This window comes from Arachis ipaensis, chromosome B7 (genome assembly GCF_059453495.1).
Source record: "Arachis ipaensis isolate K30076 ecotype BB chromosome B7, ASM5945349v1, whole genome shotgun sequence".
NCBI classification, from domain to species: domain Eukaryota; kingdom Viridiplantae; phylum Streptophyta; class Magnoliopsida; order Fabales; family Fabaceae; genus Arachis; species Arachis ipaensis.
This window is the reverse complement of record NC_142442.1, coordinates 926,028-943,948: the sequence shown is the minus strand read 5'-3', so window position 1 is coordinate 943,948 and position 17,921 is coordinate 926,028. Positions and strand designations below refer to the sequence as shown.

Sequence of the window (17,921 nt, the reverse complement as noted above, 5' to 3'; positions counted from 1 at the left end):
TTCCATTTTGTATCTACCCTCACAAGAATCACATTCACATCCATCCATTGTTGTCATTATTTATTTATTTAACCCTTATATTGTCAAAGATATAATTAATATCATGGGAAATTGGGCATGCATGGGATTATTAACCCTAACTGTAGTGCTGATTGGATGCTTATAAAGGTGATCAAATAATAAAACAAGCTATATTAATAAGACGGATTTCATTGCCACGCTTTTCTTGGAAGTGAAATAGAAAATTCATGTAGGGAAGCACGCCTACATGCGCAAAATAAGAAATTAAGACCCTATATTTTTATGACTATATGGACCACATCTAATTAATAATTAAATTAACAACACGGGCACATTAAATAATTTATATACTACTATATCCTTTCTCGTGCTTCTACTAGGTCAGATCCCCAATGTTCATCAGAATCCATATTATTAAGTTATTAACAACCTCTCATGTTTCGAATCAACCAGCAAGATACCGGTGCATGCATGTTCTGACTTAGGGAAAAAAAATTAATTTTCATATACTATCTCATCGGTGCAAATAATTAATTTTTATGATATAAAATATTGCTATATCGTGATATAGTTAATGTCCAATTATGAATTTCAATTTGTGTAGAATAAAGAGTGAGATCCAAATAAATCATATAATTTAGGAAACATTTCAAGTGCACCGGGAGTATTAGTGCTCCAATTGTTTTAATCGTTGATCTGAATTATAAAAAATATATATAACATATATTAATTGAAATCAACGGTTAAAATAACTGGTACACTAGTACTCCTCGATACATTTGAAATATTTCCGTTAGTTTATTTGTTTGGGGGTTCTGAAAAGATAATTTGGTGTTGTGAAGTGAACGGAGACTTATTTGTTTGACTATTTCTGAATTCCTGTAGAACTGAGATCTTTGGAATGAGAATGATAGAAGATAGACATTACGAAAACAAACAAAAGAAACTTTTTGAATTGACAATGCCTTGAACCAGAAATCTTAAATAGAAAATATGATTCTGATTGGTATAAAATAGACAATAAAGCAGGGGTGTTGTTTGTATGTATTACCACTCTCCATTTGTTTGTTTGTTTTGGTTTTTATTTTGATAATAATTAATAAGTATGATTTTGGTTTTGGTTTTTAATATGAGCATGGTGTATGTATGTAACATTTATAACTTGTTGAATCCCTATTATTTTGAGCAACATTTTTTGGGACACGTGCATCTGAGTATGAAATCTTAATCTATTATTTACCATATATCGATCAAATATACAAAGTACACTAGTATTCTGGTTCCATACTTGACTTGTTGGTCATAACCATGTTTCTGCTACTTGATGACAAAACTGTTCACCATGATGTTAAGTCTAAATGAAAAGGACACTGCATGTGTAAGCTAAGAATGCAGAAAAAAAAACATTATTTTATGTTATTTTTTAGTTAATAATTGTTTTATTGCTATTATATAATACAAACATTATAATTGAAAAGGGGCAGAGCAAGGTACCTCGATGAACAGTCATATTAGGATTTAAATGCCAGCTTAATAATAAATAAGATGTGAATTATAATATAATATTTAATATTTTTAAACTTTTTTAATAACTATTTTAAGAGATAAATATAAAAATAGACAACCTATTTTTTATCAATACACAAGACCAAGGATAAAATATATCACTTGTTTAATATGTAACATATGTATGATGCACAGTTTTGGTGTGTAATATAATGGGTAATAATGAGTAGTATTAAATTAAAACTAAGTTAAATTAGTTTAGTTGTCAGTTTACTAATTTATTTAAATAAGTGTTAGGTATTTAAATTCTGACTAATATATGCAGTAACTTAGCAAATTTTTAAATAGAGTTTTAATTCGTGATACCGGATAGAGGTATTCATCGATCAGTTTCAATCACTTGGATTGTGGATTTTGGGTAGATATTCGCATATCCAATTTGCACATCTGCGTATCCGCAAAAATAAAGAAATAAATAAGTAAATATTTTTTTTATGTTTTATTTCAACTAATAATTATTATATATGTTGTATTATTTTAATTTATTATTTAAGAAAAATATGTTAATATTATTTTTAAAGTAAATATATTTAAAAATATAAAAAAATAAATTTTATTGTTATTTTTTAATAAAAAATAAATTTTTAAAAATATTTTTGTGTTTTACAAATATATCAGATATCCGATCTGATTCGCAATTATGCGGATCAAATCAAATTGAATTTAAATTTAAAAATTGTGAATATTAAATCTTATAATTTTTGTGCAGCTCAAATAAAAATTTTAGTCATATTCAATCGGATTTATGTTCACTCCTAATATCGGAATTAATAATACTATGATAAAACAAAAAAAATAATGAGTGGTATTGAAAAGAGGGAATTGAAAGAGGGGGTTGGGGGAAGGACAAAATGAGAGGGACATATTGATATTGAGATGAGAAAGTATGATAGTAGAGTAGCTATGATCTGATCTATATATCTGTATTGTTTAGTGGCTATGGTAGTCTCTCCTGCTTCTATGTCTTATTTCTGATTTGTCTGTCTTTCTGTCTTTCTAATTCTGACACAAAACCCATTCCCTTATATATATAGATGTCTACTACCCCTAATCTATCCCCCCTCACACCTAACCCTACCTACCTATCTCTCTTGTAACGGACATCAGAGAGAAATACCAAACATGCATTCAATTCTTATTAATATCATCCCTTCCCTTTGGAACCAACCCACTCAATAATGCTGTTGCGTTTTAAACAAAACAAAATAAAAAATTAAAAACTCAAGTCTAATTATTTTTTAAGTTAACATATGAGAGTAGGGGTGGCAATATGTATCCTATCCGCGGTTATCCAATTCGATTCCATCCGATCGGGTAGGGTTGCCAATCCGATCCGCAGTGGATAGGGTAGAATGTGGGTAGGGTTCTCGTACGGATCGAGTAGGATGCGGGTTGAGCCTCAACCCAACCTGATCAACTCGCACTCTATATATGTTTATGTTATATACTTATATAAAAATATGTTTTAAGTGGATATTAAATCAAAGACCTCTCACTAAATGCAAAAGATTCTTAACCACTAAAAGAAAATTATTAATTGATAATTTAATATTTTTTTTATATAAAAATCAGTTCTATTTTAAATTATCGTTCAAGTTATATAATAATGTATATTTTTTGTAACCCGCAAGAAAAGTCATCAGGTACCCGCAGATTAAGAGCGGGTAGGATTAGGATTGGGATATTCTCAACCCGCAGGTAGGATTAAGGTTGGATCCAAACCCTATCTACCCTACTATTGTCACCCCTATATGAGAGTGTTAAATAATTTAATAAAATTGATTAAATTATTATTTAATAATTTTTAATTATTATTTAACTCCAATTTTTTAGAAAATTTAGAATTTAAAATAAAATATAATTTTTTAAAAAGTTAATTAATATAAAAAAATATAATTTCTGTCTTTTAGAAGATGTATTTCTCTTCATTGTTTGGAAATTTCTCCTTTTTTTATTTTTATTTATTGTTGATGATCATAATAATCTATTTAGTTTGTAATTCATTTCTTAGGTTGAGTTTAGACTAGAATAATGTATTGTATAACGGATAATAGATAGAGATAGATGGAGGGATAGGGAAAGAGCAGGGCTATATAATATAGCCATGTAGGAATAGGATGGCATGATATATATTGAAAGAGAGAGAAAGAGATGCAGATTCAGAAGAGATCAGAAGAGAGAAGAAGCAGCTAATTAAGCGGGAGAGACTAGGCACTAGAGAGAGCAGTTGTAGATCTGCCACTCATTCATTCTCTCTTTGACTTTTGCACTATTCAATTTATTATTATTATTATTATTATTATTATTATTATTATTATTATTATTATTATTATTATTATTATTTAATTTTAAATTTTCCATTAATAACCTAAAGTTTATATTAGGGTTTAATTTTGTAAATTTTAAATTATTAATGTCCATATGTTGCCAAATTTTTTTAATATGAACAAAATTTTGGTGTAACATTCACTTATTAATTTTATGATATTTTATAAAATTCTAAGAGCAGATCAGATAATACGTTTTTTGTATATTAATGATAATAACCGAGTGTTATACTAAAATTTTATCAATATCTAAAAAAATATATGACTTATGTCATGTTATGTTATTTTAAAAATGTTTGAATTTTTATTTTAATAAATGTATTAAAAATATAAATTTTATATGCTTTTAGTAAAAAAAACTCATTAATAATCTTAACCTATAATTTTAATAAAAACCATTTATAAGTGAAATAATATTTTAAGGCGTAGAATTATAACAAAAAATTTATTATTTTTTGAATTATAATATTATATTGATTTAACATCAAGTATTAAATATAATTTATTTTTATTAAATATAATAATTTATTTTTATAATTATATTATTTAAAATAAGTTTTTCATACAATTTAAATATAATAAATTATCTTAAAATTTTTTACCTAGAATATTCAAATTAACTTTTACATGATCAATTAGATTAAAGAATAATTATGCAGATAATTAAAATTTGTTAAACTAAATTTATGTAAACAAACTTAACTGAGCAAGAATGTTGATGTAGATTTCTTTTGAATGCATATATAATAAGGTAAAAATTCAAGTGATGTGGATTTTACGTGAAGTTGATATCTAAAAGTTATTAGATAAAAATTTAGTCAAATCATCTAATAGTTCAACTTTCGCTAAAACAGAAATGTTTCAAAGTTCAAACCTTCAATTATTTATTGATTTTATTTATTACTTATCATTGTAATTGAAAAAGAAAATCCCTCTATCATGTGTACTCAGACATTTTGACACATACTTACGTACTTTTTGTCATATAGTGATGGTAACATAGCTAGCGCTAGAATATGGTGTACTATAACTTTCCATACATATAAAATATGACGACATCTCTCATAAAAGAAAAATATAGTAATAATTTTTTTACCTAAAATAATAAAATCAATATTTATTCTTAGTTGATATATAGAAGATTATAATTCTAAATCCAAAATAAACATCATTAAAAAGTAACTGCTAAATTATAAATATAAATAACTACACGAATGATAATAAATTTAAAACTTTATTTGAAGTTCATATATGTATTACGTGCATTTTTTTATGATGGCCCACTCGTCTAATTTGCCTTAAACTGGTCTTAATATAGCAAATTTTTACTCTCCTCTTTTTCTAGGATCATTCTCTCTATGGGTGTCATTTCACTCATTTGAGAATTGAGAAGGTTGTCTAGTCTTTCTACAGGGATAGTAGTTTCGTAATCGATTACGGGTTAGCACGGGTAAGTTTGGTTTAGATTTAAGGTAAACCAAAACTAATTTAATTGATTTGATTTAGATTTGAATAGATAATCGGGTATTCGTTATTGTGCTTACTCTTATATTTTTTCTTATATTTTTGTTACTTATGTATAATTTAGTGTCTCTTGTTATCATTATTTGTAGTGGTTTTGTTTATATATTTTATGAATATTTTGATTTTTCATTATCTATTCTATGTTTTCTTTTTCATAGTTAAATTGACAAGCTCAAATTTAAGAGGAGTAATAAATCAACAGATAATATTCAATTTTATCTATTAATTTACACACAAATTTTAATTTAATCTCTAAAATTTTAATTATTTGTTTGTTTAGTTCTTAAACTTTGAAAATGTAATTTATATTAATCTTTAAAATAATTTTTAACGTACAGATATTAGCAAAAATTTAAATACCTCAAAAATAAGGAAGTAGATTCTTTTCAATGAAAAAAAAATTGGATGGTGTCCAGTGTTAAATCTAACTCTTTATTGTTCTCTCTTTCATATTTATTTTTAGTCCCACTTATAGAATTAAAAGTAAGAGATCGCACTTCATTTTCTCAAGTGTTAAAAAACTTGAGAGGATCTATTTCCCAAAAATAACATTGTATTTAATGTTTATAGAATTTTTTTCTAAAGCAAATGATACAATATTATTTTTAGACTATTTAAATATCACAACTAAAACAGGATTATTTTATAAATTTTAGTATAGCACTTAACTGTGCATATATTAATGTTTTATTAATATTTATGTATAAAAAATTATCTCAAAAATTAATATTAGTTACATTTATAAAATTTAGAGATTAAATAAAAATAATTAAATTAAAAACTAAATTAAAATTTATATACAAATTTAAAGATAAAATTAAATATTAACTCAATAATTTAATGACAAAAATTTTCAATTATTATGTCTATCATCCCCACAAGAAAAATAAAAGAAACCTATCATCCTATCACTTTCATCCAACTCATTGCGATACCCCAGCTTATTATGATCCCAATTCCATGACCAGCAATAGAGCCGTCAAAACTCATTTAAGAAAAGATCAATTCAATTTGGCTTGTATAATTTACGAGTTAAACGAATTTAGATTGAACATATATTTGTTGGTTCGTTTGATTTGGTTGTTTTTCTTAAGTGTATACAATCTCTTTTTATATATACAAAATTTTATTTTTACTAATTAGTTATTTAGACTTTAAATAATTTACAATAAAAATATATTGATGTATGATAAATATATATATAAAATGTAATATAAAGGATACTAAATTAAAAAAATGTTAAAATTATGAAATAATTAAAAAAAATCAAACAAGTTAATTGGTGTAATTCGTTGACTCCGACGAATGGAATTGGATTAATTCATTTATTTGATTTGTTTAAAATATTAACCAACTCGTTTCTCTACTTTTAATTGACCTCTGATCTCATGAGGAGTCACTTCTAACTTCTAACTCTTCCCCGCTTATTTAACACCTCTAACCAGCAACCCGCTTCCTCAAAATATATTTAAGTATCAATTGTTTAAAGTATAACTGCTAAGGCACCAGTAATGATTTGTCAGTTTAGAATATAAAATACATTTTTCCTGAAAATTATATTTGCCAATTTACTATCTTCGTTTATAAACATATTAACTTCTATGTTAAATTTTATAAATTAATATTTTCATTATGTGATTCTAATTAATAATTTTTTTAGTTTCTTAAATTGATATTTTTTAACTAATTTTATTTTATTGAATTAAAAAACTAAATAAAATATGTGTTATAGATATAATTATTTATATATTTTTTTATTAATTTAAATTTAAAAAAAATAATTTCATGATATAATATCAAACTTATATGATTGAAACATTTTTTATTCTTGTTATTTTCAAAAAAAAAAATAGCATTGGACAAATAAAAAAAATGATACAAAATTCAAATATCTTCTGAAGAAATTTTTGTTCGAGGAAGAATATGAACTCATATTTAGATTACGATACTTTCAACATTCTTATTTGGACCTGTAAAATATAGACATATTTCATACCTAATTCTAAGTGAGATGCATAGCTACATAGAGAATCAAACTTCATGATTGTTCGTAGATAAAACAGAAATATTATTTTTCCCAGCTACTAAATTTTTTTTTGGTGAATAACTTTAGTCAATAATCTATATAAATAGTTTGAAATATTAACGTGAAAAAAATAAATTTTTTTAATTATTTTCAATAGAAGGTATTGGACAAGTTGTAGAGAAAAATATACCACAGGCAGCCACCTAAATTGTTTATATTATTCATTCTATGATGAAGAGTGAGGTACAGCAGGTACAATCTTATATCAACATTCACAATCAGAACAGACTCACAGATTTCATTTCGTATTGCTGTACAGCACACTGCCAAGCATATGAAGAGAGAGAGAGAGTGAGAGAGAAAGACGATAGCAAAGTCATAGAAAAGAAAAATGGGTCAAAGGAAAAAGGTTTTAATTTGATTACCTAAGCCTGGCATGTACTTGCTGTTATATATATTGCCTTTTATTTTTATAAAAAAAGATATTGATTTTTACACAAGTCAACAAGTAGAAGTGTAGAACCCGTTCTTCATCCTTTTATAGTCTTTTAGACTCTTTTTACTGCCTTATAATCGATCATCTTATTATACCATCCATCCTTTAGACTCTTTTTGAAGAAAAAAGTTTGTTAAAAGATTTAAAGGTTAAATTTATTTACTCAATACAGCGAATGAGGTTCATTTTATTTTGGATTCATTTATGGACGCTAGTTAAAAGACTTGAAATAGAAAATTTTAATTCTTTCAGAATATTGAAAACTTAAAAAGAAATGATGTTGTTTTCTGTTTATAATACTAAGAGAACACTCTTTTTCATAGGCCCGAGGATATTTATAATCAAGCCCTCTATTATATTTCACGTGTATATATCCAATGGCACAGAACAGCCCAAAATAAAATAGTAGAGCCCATATTGTTCCACGTACAAAAGGATGAACATACCAAGCACGTTTCTAAATTATGACGGGAACAAATTTTGTAGGGAGCGTTCTGACACGGCCGATACAAATTCGATGTCATAACTCGACATTATGCACTATAACTTGGCATTTTACGTTATAATTCGGCGTTATACGTTACAATCAGACTTAACGAATTACATTCTGGAATAAAAACGTCCGATTAGACATTATTACTTATTAAAACCTATTAACTGTTCTTCAATTCAGATGATCAATAAAAACGTAACCGACCTATTCTATCTCACCTATAAAAGTATGATATTTTGTCTTCAAAGGATATACTGAATTCACAGTACTAACTTAAATATCGGAGTGCCTTTTGCAGGTACATCCCCTTTGTTCATTCTCTCCATGACACTTCTCTGGACAAAGAGCTCAGATTTTCCTAACTTATAGCTCGACATTGAAGATAAAAGCTCGGCGCCGTCTCTCATAGCCGACGTTGTGTCCAGGTTACTCACGCAAGAACACATTCAAATTATTTGTACCAGTGTGTGTGTTCAGCTGAAATTAGATTGTGTTCCAGGATTAAGAATTTATATATATGTAGAGCAGCAGATAAATCAAAATTTCGGTGTCTACATTACAATTTCCTAGACCTCAAGGGTGCTTAATTTTGATTTTAGCCCATAATATACACATAAAAACATAGCAAGAGGAAAAGAAATTACAAGCGAGTGATAGCTGATTTAACCAATCAGCAAGACAGCAACTGATTTAGGGTGTTAAGTGTTAACTGTTGACAAAAATTGCAGGTCGCAACCCGAGTTTTTTGGCTTGCGTCACCCGATCACTGTCTCTACTATCTCAATGTCCTTGTATTTTTTTTCCTAGGGACGATTACGAAAGGCTTCCCTATGGTATAATTCCTTCACCTAAAATACTCCAATGATGCCAATGGAGCGAAAATAACAAAAGACTCTAATAAGAGACTGAAAGAAAGCAGCAATAGGACGAAACTTGGTTCAAAAGATATTACCAAGGAATTCTCCTCTCTCGTCCCATGGGCGATTTTCAAAAGACTTCCCAATAATGCTGCCTTTATTATTCAGATCACCATCCTTCGAGCAGTAGTGCGGAAAATAATCATTGAATGTTTTGCTGCCTAGTACGTCAACTCCATTAAAGAGAAAGCCTCTTAGCAAATCCTATGGGATAAAACAGGAATTAAGGATCCGTAGCACTAGGATGTAACAGAATAAGACTAACCTCAAATTTGGTCTACCTTTGCAAGTGTTTCCCCAATCAGTTTCTTCAAAACACCCTGTCCAGGATCCTACTCACCAAGTTTTTTAGGTAATAAGAATTAGACATGGACGATACTAAAACGCAAGTTCTTGTTAGGTTGGTTGCTCAGTGTGTGACAGTTCAAAACTTGATCTCAAAAGCATCCATTTTATTGTTTGAAAGACAGTGGATGTTCCCATCATATACAAGCAAGACCATAATGTTTGTCAAAATTGTGTAATTCTATTTCATAGGTGGGAAACTGGAAAGTGACTTCTCTCTGAATTATTGAAATCATAAACCATCATAACTATGACATCCATTTACATTCTTATGGAAAATCACCAGTCATTTAAAAAGTCAGAAACAAAATAGGCAAACTACCTTTTCTGCTCTCCACACCAGATATCTATGTTGAGCTTCGAGATTCCGGGAAATCTGGGATTCATCAGTCGCTTTAACGGCTTTGCTTACCAACTCCAACCATACCTGCAAGAATAATATTCAAAGGTCAAGAATTAGAAAGCCTACTGAGATTACCCTTCGCAAAACATGATTTATTAATGTACCATGCTGCTGGGATTACCTTGTAATAATCCTTGAATGCAGAATATAGAATTTCATAATTTTCTGGGCTTGAATTGAACTTTGTCCAAATGACAATTGGTGAAAAGAACTTTATAGATTCACTTGTGAGCTTCCCTCCCCATGGAAAAAGCTGTTAAACAGTTGAATGGTTAAATGTTCCTATATTGAAGATACTTTTAGCAAGAATCGTTTCATGAATGTTCCACTAAATTATTTCCAGTTACCTCTGCATATTTAAGGCCAAGAGGAATTAAGCTTTTAAAGTACTTCTCCTTGTAGTGACGTTGATTGATGACATCATGCAAAGGGTTAAGGTCCCTGTAACCATAAAAGCAAAGCTGCATTCTTAGAACTTGTGTTCCAATACTTTTTTTTTTTTTTTTTTTTTGCTTTGGACAACAATTAGTGATCCACATTACAAATTTATACATAGTATGTTGTCCTCACTCCTCGGTGTTTGAAAATATAAAGGGAATAGTTGAGAGTTGAGAAAATTTTATCAGATTGTCAAGATAGAGAACATAATTGATACATTTCCCAGAAGCATATTGCAATAGATATGGAAGAAGATGCCAACTTACAAGACGACAATATTTGTTCTAGCGGTGGTGAAAAAGTTAGCACAAAATATGGGGACATCATATTCTGCTCTTGGAAAGACAGTGAAATCCAGAACCTGCATAAAAATGAAGCACTAAGCATATAGTAAAACTTTTACCTATCTCCAAGATTTCAGAATACTTCAGTAATGACTTCTCAATTTTATTTTATTATATAATTATAAGTAATCTTCTGCTACTTATTTCCCCCTGTAGTGTAGTTGGTACATCAAAATAGCTGTAATATGACTAAGGAGGAAAAAAAGAAATATGCAGAGATATAGCATTTGAAATATTGAAAGTGTAAAACCAATCATATATCAAATTAGATATGATGCTTAGAAGAAATTTTGAAAAGATACCTGCATTGTTTCTGTCTCAATGATCAAACTCCGTAGAAGCCGAATCTCGGCAGCTTCGAATGATTGGATACTAATCTCTCCTTTACCATCCTTCGGCTCCAGAGAATTATACTTTTCCTAGTTAACAACACAGGAAAGTATCATCGAAGGTATAAAACACAATAACACAATTTCAGCTCAATTAGTAGCCATAATTAAACTAAATTTTAAACAATAGTAGCAACAATTTATGAATGAAAAGCTCAATAGCACACAAGCTTATAATAATAATTAGTGGTTTAGTAGTTAAATAACTACCTATAGTAAAACAAATTAATTAAGGCACTAACTAATAATCAAAGTAAAAAGTTGTCGCTGTATATAGGTAGCATAACGGCACAGGATGTGACTGAAACACATAATTAAATGATATAATAGTTTACAGTTAAATTAAATTATATTATATAATTAACCTAATCCAAAAAAATTAAGAAGTGGAACCTGTAGAGGGGAAGAGAACAAGTGAGTGTGGCTTGTGGTTTCATCCAAAGCGAAATCGACAAATTTGCGATACGACACTGAAAATGTTCGCGTGGAAATGGAAGAAAGTGTTGTTGCTCTCTTCTTGCTGCTGATGCTCCTCCAGTCACGAGTGGAAACACAACAAGAACTTTTTTCGGTGCGTAATAGTGCTGTTAATTGTTGCAGGCACAAGCTTGAAGAAGACGAAGAAGAAGAACAACCACCAAGCTCCATTGAAATGAAGGTGAAAAGACGTAAAAACCCCCCAGGTTCAGTTTCAGTTTTCGGTTTCAGCTGGGTTTTGTTTTCCGAATTAACCGTTTGTGGAAAATGGAAATAGCCACGATACTATAATTAGAAAAAATCAGAGACATGTGACTGCAAACTCTAATACTAATAAGTAACAAATTCTGTTATTTTTTATTTTTTATTTTTTTTTATTTTTTTTGGTAAGATACTTTTTTGAAAAAAATTGTTAAAGTGTGATTGTGGGGTCCAAACTCACTATAGTTTATTGAATCCAATATACTAATGGGCCCAAAGGTCAACCCATCATTTTTCATGGCCCAAAATTCCCATGGCTTTTTTTCCCAATAAAAAAATGTGGGCCTCTTTCCTCTGGCCCAAACAGATAAGGACACATGTGTGCTTTTGTAGTGCTACTTTATCTATAATTCAGAGATCCAGTAAAAATGAAATTAAATTATATTGTGGTTATTATTTGTTAAATCTAAAACTTTAATTTCACATTAAAATAAAAAATATCATAGTTAGTATATTCTATTAAAAATTATGTAACTATGTCATTTTATACCAGCAAATAAATGTGTAATAAAATAATTACACCTTTTATCTTAAGATGGACATAGTAAACGAAAAAGGTTTTTTGTTTTTATTATACAAATTGAAACTTCTTAAAAAGTTAGGACAATCAACATTCAAATTATGTTATGGGATATGAAATGAACTAAAGTTGATTCAATAACGTGGAGGAAGATAAAATTTGAACAGGTCACTACTCCCAAAATATCGAAACTGAATTATATATGGACATTATGGAATTGATCTCAAGTAGAAACTAGAAATATACCTTCACACACAAAATGGAGGGGGGAAAATTTTTATTTTAAAAAATAACTGAAAAGAAAATTAAAAATCAAAATAGATGAGAAATTGTCACTTCCTTGGGTAGGAGGAATCTCTGAATCAAGAAGAGTACGTAGTCTATCAAGTCACGTGCATCTGTCCAAATTGGCCATATGATGATGATGATACACAAAAATTTTACAGTAAAAATAATATTATTCATACATTATTAGTTTTTTTTTTTGTTTTTCAAAATAATAATAAATTGTACATTAGTTTTTTTAAAGTTAATCATAATTGAAGTCAGTGGTAGCACTCATTTTTTTTGTTTATTAAAAAAAAAACAATTTATTTGTTAATAACAAATAAACTTGTGAAAACATAAAAAAGGACATATCAATAATAATTAAATTTTATTATTAATAAAATTATATAAAAACAAGTACATTTATTTAGGGGTGTTTATGAGCTGGGTCAAACCGGATTTAAGTAGATTCCGATCCGACCCTAAAAGAATACCACGTCTATTTTGACCCAATTTAAAATGATCTAAAAAGAAACCGAATTAAATCGGATCAATCCCAGAAGACATTAGTATATATAAATTTGTAAATTTTATATATTAAAAGAATAAAATTTTACTTTTAAAAATAAATGTAACAAATGTTAGCTCATATTTATATTAAAATAAATTATTTTAAAACAAAAATAATATCGTATAATATAAAAAATATTAATTGAATTATAAAAATATAATATAACATTATTAATTAACTCAAATATATTTTTTTATTGTAAAAAATAAATTCAGATCGGACCGGATGACTCAAAATAAAACTCAATCCTAATCCAAAAGCAACACCGAATAAAAAATAAAAACTCGAACCCAACAAAAATATGTCTCGGATCCAGGTCGGACCAAGTCTTGAACATTCCTACATTTATTGTTAATTGCATAATTACATCGACCAAAAAATATTAAAAAATACTAAAAATAATGTTTAAATAAATACTTTTGGAACATCTGAATTGAAGGCCCACACAAGCCAGGAAAAGAGAGTATATCCTAAATTACGTTCCTAATATTAGAAGCTACGAAAATATTGGTGTTTATCCGTTCCGGTGAAAATTATAAGCCCAATAAAATGTTACAAGATATAATAATAATAATAAGAATTAATTAATTTGGTGGCGATTACAAAGTTTACTTTTGGATAGAGTGATAGTAACTTCTTCTGGGGGGTTGCTGGTTGTTCTTACTTGTTTGCATGCTACGAGCCACATAGTTATTTGTTTCTATTGATTCATGTATCACTATCCAAAGATGCCTTTGTCAGCCAAAAATCTTATAACCTATACAAGTTAGGAATTTAGCGTCCTCATTGGGAGAAGTTTCTTCCCCATGAAACAAGGAATAATCCATCAACAAATAAAACTCCTCAATCCCATGCAAAAAAGCAAAGACATAAGCTAAGGTTAAATTATTAACATTAAATTAAAAATTTAAAACATACACACGCATACACGTTATAATAAGCTAATTATAATAGCTATTAATTTTTTTTTTTTTTTTTTGCTTTCAAAATATATAAGGGATGATGGATGAGAGATTCCATGGTTATTCACTTGTAGCTAAGAGAGTAGTTAATAGAAAAATGTCAGGTTCTATACTATATATAGCGTTTGATTTAGAACCCTTATGGCTGTCTTTCATTGTTTGCTTTCATGTCTTTGTTTTCTGTTTACCTTTTACTTGCTTGTTTGTTTGTTCTATGGATGTTGTTTAGGGATTATTTATCATCACAACTTACTTGCGCTAATTAATTGGGGAGATTTCATTCTCTAGCTATAGACGTTTTCTACATTAAACAAATATTATATGTTATGAGTGTTTGTGATTACTAAATTTGATGTCTCCTTGAAATTTCTTCCATCAAATCCTATCCCTTTTTTGTCCCACCAATTACATTTTACCACTTGTAGTAGTAAGTAGGGCTGGAAGTGAGTCAAGCCAGCTCATGAGCCAGCTCGAGCTCGACTCGTTAACAGCTCGATAAGCTAAGCTCGTGAGCTGGTGAGCCAAGCTTGAGCCTGAAATTAAGCTCATAAATTAAATGAGTCGAGCTTGATCTTGGATAAGCTCAGCTCATTAGCTCGTGAGCTGGCTCGTATATATATATATATATATAATTTTTTACATATAATCTTAATTATTTAATATTTATATTTATTTTTTACATATAATTTAATATAAGACATAAATAAAAAAATTTTTATAATTTATTGATAGATAAACAATATATAAAATTGATCTTTTCAAATATTTTTAAAAATATATAAGTTATAATTTATTGATATAAAATTATAGATTATGTATTTATGTTTCTCTTATTTGAGCCAGCTCGTGAGCTCGAGTCAGCTCGTGAGCTTTTGGTGAGCCGAGCTTAAGCTTAAGAAATAAGCTTGATTGTTAGTGAGTCGAGCCGTGAGCCAAGCTCAGTTTTTGTGAGCCGAGCTTGAGCTTGGTCTAGCTCGACTCAACTCGGCTCACTTCCAGCCCTAGTAGTAAGTATAGTAGTATAACTAATAATGGGTTGGTCGAATTCTCAACTGACTCGTCTGCTTAATTAATTGTCGGGGATTTGAATCTTGCTTTATATATGTAGCAACTCAATGGTCAGTGGCGAACCGTGCAGAACTTTAAATGAAGCTCAAATTTCTAACAAACTAGTCAAGTTGTCAAACTAGAAAATACCGTGAATAAAACAAAAAATTGCTCATTTAAGTAACCAACTTGAGTTAGTCGAGTTGTCAGTTCATTTATCCGCTTAAATATGTATCAGGATTTCGAATCCTGCCTTATACATATAACGACTTATTAGTCAACGACAAATCGTGCATACCTTTAAATAAAACTACTAATTAATTATTTGTATATCTCCAAAGGTGGAAACTCGGGTGCAGTCGACTTCACGTGAAGTTGATAGCTAAAAACCGTTAGATGATTTAACTAATTTGACTAAATTTTCATCTAACAACTCTTAACTTCACATGAAGTCAACTGCACCTGAGTTTCCACCGTCTCCAAATTATAGTGAAATTGTTACAACACATTTACTAAAACTATACTTTTTGACCTTTCTTATCAATAAGCGTTTGATCTAAGATACATAAACCTATATATATATATAATATAAAAAAATTGAAAAACAAAAAGGAAGTAACCAATGCAATGTGAAGAAGCAAAGTGAAAAGAAGATGAAATAATCATTTGAAGGCATGCATGATGATCGATCAGAGCAGTAATAATGGAGCAAGCTAAGGATGATTGGGTCTCTTTCCATTATTGAACACTTTGAATTCGTTGACGAATAAATAATGGTGATGACAATGGGAGAAGCTGTTATAAACATAATAGCATAGCTAGATAGCTAGCTAGTTGACCAATTACTATATGTGGGCGCAACTTTACAACAACAAAGTACAAAGCATAGTTGTTGGTGGAGAAAGAATAAATGTAGAAAATGAATGAAAATCAATGGTGAGTTACTTAGTTTTAATTAATTTTCTATGGTTCCCAACTTTATAAGTTATTTATTTATTTATATATGTATATGTATATGTCTTTGTTGTTTTGCACTTATCGAGTTGCTAGGAACAAGAATTAGGAAATAGTGCTTCTCCCAACAAGTGTGTCCAACGAACAAGTCCAACCTAATAAAAACAACCCCTTATGACACCCTCTCTCTATTGCACAGTGGCCTCTACAATCTACATACTCCTTAGCTTAATTCCACACAAACATATAAATATATTTAAATCAAATGTCAATCAATTTTTTTTTTTTATTAATAATAGTGTTAAGTTATTAATAAGTAGAAATATATTGCAATAATATTAAAAACATGAACTTTCAATATTGTTGAAAGAGAAAATTTAACTACTCTTTAAAAAAAAAAACTATTTAATACTATTTAAATTAAATAAATGAACAAGTGTATACTGTTTTGTGCCACAAGTCTACTCTTTTTTTTTTTTTAATGGAAGTCTACTCTTCTTATTCTTATTTTAACAAGTTTTGTATTTTAATCCTTAATTTAATTAACAGAAATAAGTATAAAAAACCAACTTTTAATTATAGATAACATTAGCCAATCTTTTATTATAAAATTATTTTTTTAAATCCTCTTTTTTTTTTTTTTGAAAGATTTTACTGTTAGGATATATTATTTAGCAGTTAAGATTTAGAACTTAGAATTTAAAATTTAAAATTTAAGATTTATAATTAAGATAAAAGGATTGTTTTAAAAAATATAGAATGATATTGATTGAAAAAAAATTGATTTACTAATTGAACTTTAATTAAAAATTACTTAGCTTATACCTTATATAACTCTACTCAAAAATTTTGATGTGTGAGAAAATTAATTTTAGAGGCATTTCAATAGTGATTGACTAATTATGGTATTAAGGTTATTATTTCACTATTTTTTTTTTCTATTTTTCTTTGTTAGTATTCAAATTAACACACACACACACATATATATATATAAACTATGTTAGATGTATACTAATTAATTTTGATGAATAATTTTAATATATAAATAATATTTTTGTATATATGTATATATAATGTAACTTTACTTTTGGTCTGTCTAACCAAAAAAAAAAAAAAAAGAAAACTAAATCAGATACTATTTCGGTGAATATATAGCATACATTATGCATCCTCGCTCTTTTCTTTTCCATTTACCAAAAATGGTGTATAATTAATATATAATTCTAGTAGCCACGGTGTATTCTCTGTTTCTGAAATGCAATGTTTGGTGCATAATTACTAACAAGATTAGAAGAAAAATTTAATCAATGCAAAACACATTTTATTGTCTTTAACGAAAGGTAATAGGTATTATTGCATGCATTAAAGAAATTAAAGATATATAACAATTCACAAATTACTACGTACTATATATCTTTTGTATCTAACCTTACATATTTAAGACACATTGAATTAATTTAGATGCACAAGCTCTCTCTAATATTTATATTTTGTTATGTCAAAAAGTCTTTGACTCGATTATATTTTATTTTTTTTAAAGATAGTAGATTATATTTTATTAATTATTGAAAAA

The 17,921-nt window shown here is 28.2% G+C and overlaps 1 protein-coding gene across 5 annotated transcripts; it reads right to left on the bottom strand.

The window, feature by feature from the left end:
- Positions 1 to 8,899: 8,899 nt before the first annotated feature.
- On the bottom strand, positions 8,900 to 12,069 carry HY2 (phytochromobilin:ferredoxin oxidoreductase, chloroplast / phytochromobilin synthase (HY2)). 5 transcript variants are annotated; one of them, XM_088492595.1, is made up of 9 exons: positions 11,683 to 12,069; positions 11,203 to 11,319; positions 10,823 to 10,917; positions 10,466 to 10,559; positions 10,240 to 10,371; positions 10,038 to 10,142; positions 9,652 to 9,702; positions 9,406 to 9,574; positions 8,900 to 9,301 (listed from the first exon to the last, which is right to left on the bottom strand). In XM_088492595.1, the coding sequence occupies exons 1-9, from the start codon at positions 11,935 to 11,937 to the stop codon at positions 9,282 to 9,284; spliced, it is 1,038 nt and encodes a 345-aa protein (XP_088348721.1). In that variant the 5' UTR covers positions 11,938 to 12,069; the 3' UTR covers positions 8,900 to 9,281. The 5 variants fall into 5 exon arrangements, 4 of the variants coding, with proteins under 4 accessions (XP_088348721.1, XP_088348720.1, XP_088348723.1 ...); XM_088492594.1 differs by having other exon boundaries at positions 8,900 to 8,930; positions 11,683 to 12,051; XM_088492597.1 differs by lacking the exon at positions 8,900 to 9,301 and having other exon boundaries at positions 9,406 to 9,531; positions 9,636 to 9,702; positions 11,683 to 12,051.
- Between the last annotated feature and the right edge of the window lie 5,852 nt (positions 12,070 to 17,921).

What these genes read in the sequence shown, in the direction of transcription:
- HY2 (XM_088492594.1), bottom strand. Translation starts at nt 11,937, where the DNA reads ATGGAGCTTGGTGGTTGTTCTTCTTCTTCGTCTTCTTCAAGCTTGTGC. An exon ending in TGTTCTCTTCCCCTCTACAG is followed by an intron (nt 11,320 to 11,682) that starts GTTCCACTTCTT and finishes GTTGTTAACTAG; the next exon opens with GAAAAGTATAATTCTCTGGA. An exon ending in CGAGAGAGGAGAATTCCTTG is followed by an intron (nt 8,931 to 9,405) that starts GTAATATCTTTT and finishes ATCTAATTTCAG; the next exon opens with CTGAACACACACACTGGTAC.